This window comes from Falco rusticolus, chromosome 7 (genome assembly GCF_015220075.1).
Source record: "Falco rusticolus isolate bFalRus1 chromosome 7, bFalRus1.pri, whole genome shotgun sequence".
Lineage (NCBI taxonomy): Eukaryota > Metazoa > Chordata > Aves > Falconiformes > Falconidae > Falco > Falco rusticolus.
The window spans coordinates 70,172,347-70,185,556 of NC_051193.1; the positions used below are offsets into that span (position 1 = coordinate 70,172,347).

At 45.9% G+C, this 13,210-nt stretch overlaps 1 protein-coding gene across 1 annotated transcript in view; it reads right to left on the bottom strand.

The window, feature by feature from the left end:
- Positions 1-13,210, bottom strand: part of C7H11orf49 (chromosome 7 C11orf49 homolog) — an 86,023-nt gene that overhangs the window by 3,146 nt on the left and 69,667 nt on the right. The window contains exons 5-7 of the mRNA XM_037393346.1: positions 7,896-7,981; positions 5,199-5,394; positions 3,513-3,622 (exon numbers count right to left, since the gene is read on the bottom strand). Of these exons, the coding sequence (XP_037249243.1) occupies positions 3,513-3,622; positions 5,199-5,394; positions 7,896-7,981 (392 nt within the window). The remainder of the gene's footprint in view (positions 1-3,512; positions 3,623-5,198; positions 5,395-7,895; positions 7,982-13,210) is intronic.

Sequence of the window (13,210 nt, forward strand, 5' to 3'; positions counted from 1 at the left end):
AGTGGCTGAGGGAGCTGGGGGGGCTCAGCCTGGAGAAAAGGAGGCGCGGGGGGGGGGGGGGGGGGGGGGGAGCTGGTCACTCCCTACAGCTGCCTGACAGGGGCTGTGGGCAGGGGGGGTTGGTCTCTGCTCCCAGGGAACAAGCGACAGGACAAGGGGACACGGCCTCCAGCTGCCCCAGGGGAGGTTCAGGTGGGGTACCGGGAACAATTCCTTCATGGACAGGCTGCCCAGGGAGGTGGCTGAGTCCCCATCCCTGGAGGTATTTAAAAGACATGTAGATGTGCCACTCAAGGGCCTGGTTTAGTACTGGACTTGGCAGTGCTGGGTTGACTGTTGGGGTCTATCTTAAAAGTCTTTTCCAACGTAAATGATTCTACGATTGTATGATGACATGTTCTGTCCCCTTCATATATAGGCTGTAGCTGAGCTCAGACTAAACAGGAGGCACTCTCAGTAGCCTCACCTCTCAGAGAACTTGAAGAGCCCTAAGGATTGGCAGTTTCCATTGGCTATACAAAACCACTGAGTACTGATTGTCAGCAAGATGACTTTGGGCCTCTGCTAATTGCAGTCACCAGTCCCATATCCTATCAGAGCAATAGATACGTTGTTGTCTGTGCCACAGCCCGAAGCATGCACTGTATCACCCCGGGAGATGCGTACTTCTGTGACACCTGCCTTGTGGTGCACTGAGCCTGGGGATTAAAACACTCCACAGATGTAAGACTATTGCTTTCTTGCAATTCGGGAAAGTCAGGCCTGACTGGTGCACGTTTAGTCTACAGGAGTAAGCCTGGATGGACTGTGCTCTAGCTTTGCTTGCTGTCTGGGTGAGAGCATGAAGGGCTGGGCTGGTGATTCAGCACCTTCTCTCGGCGTAAGGTGGGCATGCTCCTTTTCACATTTGAAACCCCATTCAGGATGAAGGACATGGCGTAATCCAGAACTGGAACAGCTGGTTGATCGTCCTTGCCCTTCTCTGAAAGGACACTGGCAACTCAGGAAGAGCCCAGAAAGGAAGATGGGGCTCTTAGGAAAGCCTTCCTTTCTAATTCTGTAACAAACCCCACCTTGTACAGGGGTCGTGGGAGGGTGTGATCAGCCAGCAGAGAGATGACAGGAACAGCCTACCATCAGCCTTGATAGTGCCACTGCACACCGGGACAAAAACCCACTTGGTAATCTGTACCGACAGTGCAGTGAGGCATGCTCTTCTTTCTCAGGCCTGGGTGCTTCACTTGGTACCTTTGGGAAGGGGCTTTGTACTCCCTGTGGGGACACAAAACTGGTTACTGGCCCTGGCACCTTGCTCTTGAACAAGGGGCTGGAGAGCCACCTGCCTCACACAGGCGAGCTGGCAGCAGTCATCAAAAATGTAGCAATGAGTGCCTAAAACTCAGAACCAGTTTAAACCAGGACTGACTCCCCCACTTCTTCCCATTCTTATCTTCCCTTCCTGCAAACAAACACAAAAGCCTGGCACCTCAACACAAAGTGTCAGGAGGTCCAGTGAAATGCCTCAGCCTGCTCCTTTTCATGGGTTCAACTAAAAGAAAAAGCAGCTAAAGCTTAACTTGGTTTTGCACTTGCAGAATGCACCGCGAGGTCTCTAAGGCACAAGAATTACTTGGGAGAGTCAGTAAATAACACTTAAAGGGTTCACAAATCAACATTGACACTGGAGCTAGGCTGCGGATTCCAGTCTGCCTGACAAACTCACCAGCGCTGCCCCAGCCTGAACGAGCCGCTCTAATCCCTACACCGATCCTGCAGGGGGGCTGCTGGCTTTGTGAGACCAGAGGGAGGACCGGCATCCTGACCGAAAGCTCCTGTGCCTGAAACTGCCCTCGCTGAAGGGCTTTGGGGAGCTTGTGATCCCCTACAGACCAAAGACTAGTGAAATCACCCCTCTGGGGAGATAAGACACCAGGAGAAGAATCCTCCTTTCCTTGCCAAGATGCTAGCACCTGTCAGACTTGTGGCTGCTGCCCTCCTCCTCTCGAGAGAGGCCTCAGCAGGAGGCTGGCAGAGGGCCAGGGGACAGGCCCACATTAATGGAAAATGAACTTTGTAGATGGCACAATGGGAGCCGTGGGCAGGGTGGTGGTTGGGGTTTTTTTTCTGCTCATCTGTTTTATTTGCACTTGACTAGAAGTGGATTTTGTAGGGCAAAGGAAAAAAAGATTTTGCTTGCTGCAATCCAGGCATATTTTGCTTGCTGCAATCCAGGCATCACCTTCCCCAGTGAATACACTGCTGCTTAAGCCTGTTTGCAGAGGGGATTGCAGGGCTGTATTCACGCACCTTTGATATATAATCTCCGTGTTGCTGGGTAAGCGGCCCTGCCCCAGAGGAGCATTAGCAGCTTAAATGGTTTGCTGCAAGAAGGGGCTCAGCCAGGGAGGGGACACACTTACTCTCCTATGATGCACACCTGTGCAAAAGAACAAGCCCACAGGCAAGACACACCTTTTCACTGAGGTTTGTCTTTGTAACAGAGGGACTGGCAAATACTCAAGCCTAGTAGAGGGAGAGGATAACTACCCAAATCCAGAGAAAGCCTACCCTTACTGCCCAGATGATTTCCTGAGTGGAGATGAGTGAAGATGAGTGTTTGGGCCTCCACACATTTAAATGTACCTCCCAGATACAGCCTTGCCGAACACAGAAAGTGATTTCTCTTCCCCTTTGCAAGTGGAGGAAGAGCACAAGCAAGGCATATGGGAGCAATATGGAATTGTGAGTCTAAATTATGTATGGACTACATACTGTCCTTTGCCAATGCAACACTTCGCTTTCTTGCTCTAGGACAACACTGACCACCACAATATGGAAACAAGAAGTGAGAGTGAGCTTGGTAAATCCCTCTGGTTCCTGCAGCAGTGTGGCACAGAATTTTGTAGCAGTTTGTGTTTTATGATTTTCAGCAGGCCAGGGATTAATATACTAGCAAGATTGCACTGCCTTGATGGGAGATGGGGAAGAAGTGGGAAAGACTGGGCTTTGAGTCTTTGAGCCAAGGAGGCAGCAGAGGTTTGCCCATTAGGTCCTCCTCTTCTTGTAGACAAGAGCAGTCACCTAAAATCTGGAAGAATGAAGGGCTAAAGTATAGGATTGGACTTCAATTCAGTACTGTCGACAACAATCAGCCACCGTACTTGTCTCCTGTCCATCTCTGCCCAACCTTTATAGCAAAACATGTTAAAACAACAGTTCTGCTAAAATGATCAGCTATTGAAGAGGTAAAACATTCCTGGTTTTTTGTATCTAATTTTGTATCTAATTTTATCCTTGAAGGCATTTTGTATCTAATTTTATCCTTGAAGAAGCTTCACAGCTTCAAGCAGACAGTAAGGCACAGTGTTGTTGAATCCATCAACACAAAGATGAAAAACTCTCCCTCAGTCTCTCCCTGACAGTGTAAAATCTGGGGCATAATTACAGAGGAGATTCCACAGAAATGGGGAATTACTGAATATCTAGAGCTGTACCACTCACAGCAGTCTTACCTAGGGCTCTATTGATCCCCTGATCCTTTGCAAGTGCCATAAGGAATCCATAGAAGGTCAGTCTCTGTGCACTACTCAACATTTCCTTCACAAGAGCAGATGGTGGACAGCTAGGAAAAGAGAGATAAAGAGGTCATCTTATCTTTTAAATTATCGACTTCCCCCCCCCCAAGATCAGCTCAAACTGAAGAAATAAGCCTTTTATTTGTACTAACTCTGTGAGGTTGCCCTGACTCAATTTAAAACAAGCCACCAGCCTTGTTGAGCATTACGTCTGCTCCCCATTTGCTACGCAAGATGTTTGAGCTGGGATACATCCCTAGGAGCAGTCTTACCTATCTCCATTCCAAGGATAAGGAGAAAGCCCTAGATTCTCTCAGAGGTGTGCACATCCTGACTCTCAGCATGTTCTTTCAAAAATCAATTGGGAAATCCTTTCTTTTAGAAGACAATGAACTTTCATGAGGGTTGGTATGTTATCACCCTTTTATCAGTGATAGTCATCCAAGGGGCAGGAAAACCTCTCCAATGATAGCCTAAATATGTCAGAAAACAATATCTAGGTGGGGACTAAACTGACATGTCTCCTTCTTCTACCTTAATCCCTGGCCCTGATTTCTAAGCAACAGCATCATAGTGATTCTTGCTCTTGCCTAATACTCCTTAAAGAATTTAATGCAAAATAAAACTGCCTCATGAAGAGGAAGTGTTCAACAGTCCATGGTGTAGTGGCACCTCGGGAGATCTGGGTGTGGGCTGACGATCTCTCAAGCAAAGGTGGTTACCAAAGCCTGGCTAAGTACTGGGCTACAGGATGAAAGGCTGGGAATGGCTCCCCTTCCCAGTGCTGTGCAGAGCCTGACCTACCAGACAGGCTCACAGTACCCTTCCCATCTGAAGCTCTCGGGGCATACAGGGAATGTAGAGCTTCTGTTATTTAGAAGAACAAAACAACCTAGCATCTCCATGCTTAGATATCTATAGTACTGGACAGCAGTTCAGCAGTAATTTCGTGGACCATGAATTTGGATTCAGGCGCCTAAAGCAGGAATCAGGTGGAATCTGTGTCCCGAGTCTTTTTGTGGATCTAACCCATAACCTTCTAGCAGGGCACGTGCTCGCTACCTGCAAGAAACGATGGAGAAAGTGTCTGTCAAAGCTATACAGTAAGGTCTGGTATTGCTCCATCCCCTGCTGAGCTAAGGCTAGTCTCGTGCCTGGGATCTGTAACTGGAGACAACAGCCCCATCGCAGGCTCGGGTACAGACTAGCCGTGTGTTCTTCGCTAGGTACTAAGCCTTCAAACTCCATCCACCCCAGTGGGCCTTTCCTGTGCTTCAGCACCCAAGAACACAACTGCACTTATCTCCTCTAGTTAACTCATGATGATAGATGGACCTTTCCTTGATGAAAAGTGTCAACACAGAAGTGAGAAGGAAAGCAGAGACCCAAATCAGTCCATTACTTCAAGAATCAGCTCAAATCCCATGTTTCTTAGGTTCACAAAATTGTTTCTATCCTTCAGTTAAAGCGGTTGGGCTATGATCTCTCCCTTCATGCTTCTTCAATGAGATCTATTTGGAAGTTACAGCTTGTTTAAAGTCCTGTATTTCTTCACAGCTCCAACCTTACAAAGGGTCTCCAGAAACACAGACTTCAAATCTGTGTTTAGGACTCTGTTCGTACCTGTATTTTGATCTGTCACACAAGGACTCTAGGCACTGGTAGAAGAGAGATGCCTCTACCCCATCAAGTGGGCTGCAGTCATTTGGGGGTTGGCGCTGCCGATGTTGCCCGGAGGATGATGTTGGCACAATCACAGTATTTGGATTCTTACCAGCCAGCAGATCTTGATAAATGGCAGCCACACTTTCCAGAAACTCTGAAAAAACCAGGAAGTGACTTAAAACTCTGGGCTATAACCAGCAAAGCATCCTCCTGACCTATCAGACCTGGGATTAAACTGTCATTCCCTGCTTTGTGTCGTACGTAAGCACCAAAAGGAAATAAGCACAACACTACAGCATCCTGCATATTCAGATCATATGTTAAGCAGGCACAAATGGCCATTTCCATAAAACTTGCTGGCTTCTTTCATGTCAGAACGATCCTGAGAGGCCGCTCACTCTGTTGAACAAGGTTCTTCTCAAGGAAACAGAGGCTAGCTAGCACATGGGTAAAATAGCGGTGTGTGAAAGCTGATGTCAAACGAAAAACTAGTTTGCAAAGTCTAAAAAGTTTTCCTTCTCCATCTCTTGCTACTGATTTAAGAATTCATCCAAGTTGGGCACAAACTCTATGGAACTGCAACAGGAGGAAAGAGAGCTAGTTAGTTAGGGCTCCCTGCTGTATCCCAGCTTGTGTCTGTGCTGCTCCAAAGTAAATATCACACGGGATCTAGAGGAAGGGCCAGGGCAGGTCAGGGCGAGAGTTGGCGGAAAGCCTCTCCCCAGGCTCCTCATACTAACCACTGTTTACTGCAAGAGTCTAATTTTAAACAAGTTTGTTTATGGATGTGGTCAGTAGTTTACAAATCTAGATTCCATTTGGAGTGGTTTGCACGTGCGTGGGTTGGTGGGAGAGCGTAGGGCAGGCTGCGTGTGTGCGTTGTGCCTGGGTGAACAGGACAGGGGTGGGATGTTTGAGTGTGTGTACACAAGGGCGGGCTTGTGAGGGCTCCAGTGGCATTGAATTCCTGAGTGAATGGAAGTGTAACTCCGTGCATGAGGCGGGTAGAGAGGAAAGGCAAGATGTCAGCGGGCCCTGAGGCTGTGCTGGGGTTATGCAGCTCAGTGGAAATATTTGTTATAGCACAGAAAAACTTTCCAAACACATTTTCTGTCCCTGGCTAAAGACATTACAAGCCTGGTTCTGCCCAGCCCCAAATGGACTGTTTTTCTTCGATGAATTGTCATGGATAATGTGATATGCACAGGGGTGTTACAGGGGAAGTACATACAGAGAAGTACCGAGAAAAAGAGATTTTTGTATTAGGGAGAGCAGCTGACTCTTAACTGCCAGAAAGATGGGAACTGACAGGTTGGATCAGATCAGCAGGCCACCCAAGACTACTCTCTGACCACAGATGCTGCTCCACAACTTCCAGCCAGTTTCCCCCCGTAGCCAGACCGGTCCTCTTTTGCCTGGTCGAGGCAGTTCGAGCTGCGCCCATCAGAGGGAGCTATTTAAGTGCGAGTGGGCAGAAATCCAGGCGCTTACCTTGCCTTTACAAAGTGCTGCGGCTGGGAGATGGGAGGTGGCACCCCAGCAGCCCCCCCTGCTTGGGAGCACATCTAGCTTTGATAAAAGAGATGCTTCTCTCTTTTTGCTCACTTAAGAAATTCCCTGAAGGAAATTCCCTTTCCTCAACCAAATTTTAGGGGGCCTAGGACAAACAGGCCAATGTATTTTTAAAGCAGTCTCCCTTGCACAGAACAAGCTCCTGAATACTCATCCAAGTTCCTCCCTCTCGTCCCCTGAACCTTGATTTAAAAAAAAAATAGCGGGTTTTTACAGATGTGTACGTGTGGGTGAGCACAGGTAAATATACACACACAAACTAATATTATTTGATTTATACTTCTGTCAAGAATTTTAAAAGAAGTACCCCATCTAGTTAAAACTCAAACTGGGGGAGAGGGGTAGAATATGATAAATGAACAAAAATATGGAGAAGGTAGATGGGGATTAACTGTTCATTTTCCCTTCCAACTTGGGGCTCTCAAATCAAACAAGAGAGGTGGTTCTCCAGGGGACAGCGGGCAGACCTGTGCAACTCCTTGCCAAATGGTGTCGTGGGGGTTACAAGTTCATGTGATTTCAAGGGGAGGCCAGAGAAGTTCTTGGGAGAGGAGTCCACTGGGGGTTAGGAAATTACACCCAGTTCGGAAACTCCCTGAGCTGAAACCAGCTCACAGTTGGGAGAGTATTAGGGGGAAGGATTGTATCCATTTGTCCAGTTCCTTTTCCTTCCAAGGTACCAGCTGGTGGGCTTTTCTTATCCTGTCTCCAGCAGGGACCAATACTTTGGAGGCAGAAATGCTGTATTAAGGGGAAGAATAAAAATGTTCCTTGTAGAAGTTAATTGTTAGGTGCTAATATACTCTAGATAAAGCTGGAAATCTATGTCTCAAGACTAAGACAAATACATGCATAAGCCATAACAGTTACAGGTATCTTGTTATTCTCAAAGATATGGAACATCCTTACGAAGCCTCCTAATCTCTTGGCATCAGTGATGCCTCACACCAGTGGATTTCATTATCTATAAATTTTCTGTGAGAAACCATATCCTTACAAGTTTCAAACAAGTGCAGAGATTGGGAAGCTGTACAGTTGTAATGCTATGCTAGTGGGTGAAGTCAGCAGCTGCCCAGCATTTACCTGAGTAGTAGAACTGGATCTGGAAAGCAAAGAGGAAATCGGAAAAAGACATCAGGCAATCCATAGCATCGTCCATCAGCACAATCCTGCGATAAGATGAGAGAAACAGTTTAGCAACTACAAAAGAACTAAAGTCTGTAACCAGGAACCCCAGATCTAGAGAAAGTACAGCTAGGGAGCTACGTGCACCTGAGGATTGCTAGTGCCTTGGCCCAGTATGAGAGGTTAGGAGAGAGAAATGGAACACCCGCTGCTGCATGGATATGGCCACCCTAATATCAAATGAAGGCAGCTTAAGAACCTGCAGCGAGGACAGGATCCCGAATGTCCATGCTATCACATACTTCAGCTACAGTGTGAACAGAGTAGTGTGACATGGACGTCAAGCATTCAAAGCGTAATGGACACGATGGAACGAACACTTGCATAAAAACTGCACGGCTGGTTCACACAGCTATACAAAGAATAACTGCTATAGACAAGACAGTTAAACAAGTATTAAACTGGTGTAAGTGGAATGAGACTGATGCTGTTCCTCTCCATCCTAGAGTTCATCAAACTATATTTTCAGATTTGTAAGGATAACAACAGTTAATTCTCAATCTATATGCAAACTCCACCTGACTATGTAGGCAATAACATTGCACCAACAACCAGCTTTCTAATTACACACTGTGAACTGCCTATCCTCCCTTCCTGATGAATGAATCGGTCTCTTTTCTTATCTATCAGGTTTATCATTTGACTATCAGGTCAAATTTCACAGAAACTGAAGAATTCTTGGGCCAGGGACAATATCTTCTTTCTCTCTGCTAAGCCCCAGGTGCATGCAGGGAGCTACGTGCATCCCTATTGTGAAGCATACTTCATGAATATGGAAAGTTATCGATCGAGGCCATAAAGATGAAGTATGAGTGATGGCAAAGTCCAACTCCTTTCAGGACAAAATTCTGGATTTCAGAAGTAAGTTTGGGCAAAGACATAAAAATAAATATAAAAACAATGCTGTGGTCACTGCTACTACATAAGGATGAAAAGGTCAGTCTCTGAAGTGGGGAAAATCAAACTGGTGCTGATCAATGACAGCTCAGACTGGAAAACAGAAGGAAACACTCCACTGTGATGGGAAAAAAACAAAGTATTTGAATGATGCTAAAGAAAGGTAGCTGGTGCTTCTTTTCAGCTGTGTGTAGGTCTAGTGATCCTATACAGTCAGTATCTGGCATATCATGTCATATGAGAAAGATAACCAGTTCATTATAGCCAAAGTACAGGTCATCTAGTAGGACCCTTTTGAAAATGGAGCCAACTACAATCCACAGACCAACTCCTGCAGCATCAATGGTCTAAACACACCGCTGGGGAAACACTCTTCCGTGTCACGTAAAAGACTCCAGGCAGCTGTGTGGGAGGCTGACCTAGAAGAGTTACAGGATCTTGCAAGACTTCCCTGCCACTCAGACCAGTTCTGTTCACTGTGGCAAAATCAAACATGTAGAGCAGCTTGAATTAATTATCTCAAAGAAGAAAGACTGAGGCTAAGAGGGTCCCCAGGAGAAAAGCCAGTATTTAAAACAAAACCCTTTGAAGATGTCAAAGTGCTTCTGATTTATTTATTATGTTCCAGAAGCCTCCTCCTCCTCCTTCTGTCTAAAGAAGCAGTAGCTTCAGTTCTTAATTCTCACTAATAAGCATGTTACTGAGATCGTCAGTGGCCACATCAAGGAAATGGCTTTGAAGCTGGCAGACAGAACATCCTCATCTCTCAGGCAATACTGCTCAGCCACTGGTGTTTCCAACCACTGTTTAAACTCTGGAAACACGATGGGCCACATCGCTGATGAGCTGCACTCCCTCCTTTGAAATGACGGTCTGTCTCCCAGATACCCTCAAAGCATAAGCTCTGAAGCTTTTTCCAGTGCATTTCTCCATCCTGGAGATGCAGGAGAACAGTGGAGAGGTTTTTTACGTATCTGTTAGGCAGAAAGACAATATTACATCACCTTTGTGACAATCAACTCATTTCACTTGTTAAGTCTAAAGCCACGGTCAATGGCTGTGCCCTGCAGCACCAAGTCCCAGTTTCTTACTCAGAGAGCATGAGGAAGCAGGCAGAGGTTCTGAGAATTTGCTGGACATTTCTTGCTGTAAAGACAGTGAGGAGCCTCTAGGGAAGACTGTATGGCACATATGTGACAGAGGAGTGTCTAAATAGAAGCAGGTGCACTCTGGTGCTGGGTTACTGACTCCACTTGGCCCAGGAGTCTACACTCCGGAAATATTGAGAAGTCTTTAAATCCAATACTATCATTTATGAGGAGATTGACTGCAGCTGGCTATTCCCCCACATAGCCAGCTGACCGAGCAGTCAGGGAAGCTGGGAGAGCATCATATGCAACATATCGGCACCTCTTCCCTGAAATATCCGGCAAGGAGAAAATCCTAGCCAGGGACTGTAACCCAGACAGCAGGATCACAATTGAGGACAAAATCTGAAAGTCTGAACTTGAACTCAGAACAGTTGATCGGGTAGCTGATATTTCAAGGAGTTCTATATTAGTTCTTTCTTGTCTAAATTAGACTTCAAACCTCAGGGGCACAGATATATTTACGAAGTTAGTTGTCGGCACTCGATGATTAATGAAAATCAAGGAGAAACTTTGGAAAGGACTGAAGAAAGATGCCTACACTTGAGGTGAAGGGTGTAGTGGTCTTTCAGGGTCCAAGTAGGTTTGGCAGGCAGGAAAGCCTTGCTACTGTGCCAATGGGGAAACTTTACAATCTACCGATTGCAGTTAAAATCTCAGAAACCCAGACTAAACAGGATGTCCCCAGGACAAACTCTAGACCAGGCAAGCTGAAAGGGCTTTTACTGTTCTCTGCTACCATTAAAGGCTAACCGACACAATCTGTCTTAAGGCCAGGCTGGCTCAAATGAGTCTTCAGGGACTTGGTTTGTTTACTGGTATATGGAGGCAAAAATAAGCAGAATGTACAAAAAGGGTAAGATCTGCACTGTCAGGCAATCTTTTTAACAACTGGGGTACAGACTTGGAAGCCCCATTTCCATTAGCACTGATCAGTGCAACATGAGGTCCTATACCACGTAAAACAGCATAGGAGCTGTGAACTACTCCGCTCTCGCTACTCAAACGCAGGCAGCAAATTCCTTGTGTTTCTATCACAAGAGAAAAGTCAGTGCTCAGGCACAGATCTTGAAATCTTGGCATCAAACCAGAAAATTCCCGTAATTTTCTGTCCTTCTGCAATTTCAAGATTCAGAAAGCCAAAAGGTGTCTCTGAAGATCAAAGGTAGAGCAAAATCTTCAATCTGCTAATGGCTATAACCCTTTGAAGAAAAAAACACCCAAGAAACCTCAAAGCCTGGTTCTTTTTTGGGGATGACTTCTGCATTTGTGTAGCACCAGTAACAGAAAAATGGAGCACTCTGGTATCTTACAAATAAAACCTATATTGTCGTAGCCTCTGCTCTTCTGCTCTGACATTTCCCGATCTTACTCCCAGTGTTTGTTATCAGTGCATAGCAACAGCTCCTGGATGAGTGGAGTACACCATGCTGCGAGATCATCTCAGTCATGCAGCACTGAGACTGCAACTGCTCTCTTCCCAAGAGCACCAATAATTACACAGGTCCTGGCTGTATCAGTGATTGCTGTGGCTGCTCCTGCCGCTACTTCAATTCCTTTCCCAAGCAAATTAGTAACAAAACCGCTGGGGGTGTGCAGACTGTAGGAGGAACAATGTCAGTAAGTTTGCATGTAACATTCATCCTTTTTGCAAGGACTCGGTCAACTGGTGCTGGAAGACAGCCTGCAGAGTTCACCTTTCTAACTGGCAGAGACCAAGGAGGACAATGGGAAGTGTAGACCAGAAAAAGGACAAGAGAGTGAGCAACAACTGGAAGGAAAAAGATGGTTTAGCAATATGACAAGTTTTAATTAAAATTGTTCAACTAGATTAGCTTGCAACAGAATAATAGCAACGTGCAAGGAAATCTCTAGCCAGCCAAAAGTAGGAGTGAGGTCATCCCCACCTGAGCCTGGGTGCCTCTGACAGAGATCTCATTTCTCTCCAACACCTGCTCCCAAAGCTGGCTTGTCTGTCTCTACAGCGCACACACACACTACAGTGCAGCAGGCCCCTGAATGGGGCCTCTAGTTTACAACAGCCTTGTGGATTAAATTCCTTGACACAAACATCATAACATGTGTAGATACGCTGAAGTCTCCTTTCATGCACCATCACAAATTCCTGCTCAGCTCAGCTGGAGCCCTATGAAATACACACCAGTGCACGGGACTGGTGCTGGTGTACCTCCATGAAAGGAAGCAGCAATATATCCCTGCTACAGGGTTAGCATTCTTTTGTAGTCTGGCACTGGAGGCCAAGCAACTGTACTCTGCAGAGCCCCAAAGGCCCAGTGATGAGCTAGAGGGAAAAGTGGTGCTCGACTTTTAGTTTTACTTGACCCAACACGGTTTTAACTGCAGTTCAATTCAGATAGCAGCACACAGAAGCCAGGAAAGAATTCAGAGAATCAGCCAAGTGGAAGCACTAGTAGATGTAGAACACTTCTTTTTTTCATTTTCCTTTTTTAATATAATTTTCACGGGACTCTGATGCTAAAGAAAGATAACAGAATGACAAATAGAAAATGAACACCTTTCCAATATTTAGGCCATGAGCAACACAGGCAGCAGCTAATCCTGACGATGTGCCTGGACCCTGTTTCCAAATGTCGTATCTGAGTCCGTGAATAAAGTTAAATTTCCATGCCCCCTCTGCTGAGATGGCTAGGAACAAGAGCATTTAATCAGTAAACTTGCTGTGATTATATGTGGGGGGTGTGTGTGTGTGAGCACTCCTACTGAGATCTGAACTGACCCCCCACCCCAACAGATGCATATACCTTATTACATTTTCACTATCAGATAGTTAATAATCAACTGCCTGGGCTGGACTGGAACCAGCAAGCACTAACAGTAAAAAACTCCGTATCACACTATCAGTGCCCTGAGCCATCTATCTGCTTTAAGCCCTGTCTAGATTAAAATAAAATTTCAAACAGATTAGCTACCATGTTTGCAGCTAACGTACTTTAAAACACTGGCAATCCTTCAGAGGTTAGTAGCTTTTAAACGTGACCAACCATAGGAAGCTGGGTTGAGAGGTAACACCTTTTAAAGATGGTAAAGAGTATTTGAAATGGAGTTCAAAATCACGTCAGTTAAAAACACATTGGCTAACACTCTTCTATATGCAACTCACCTTCTGAACACAGAGCCAGCAGCAAC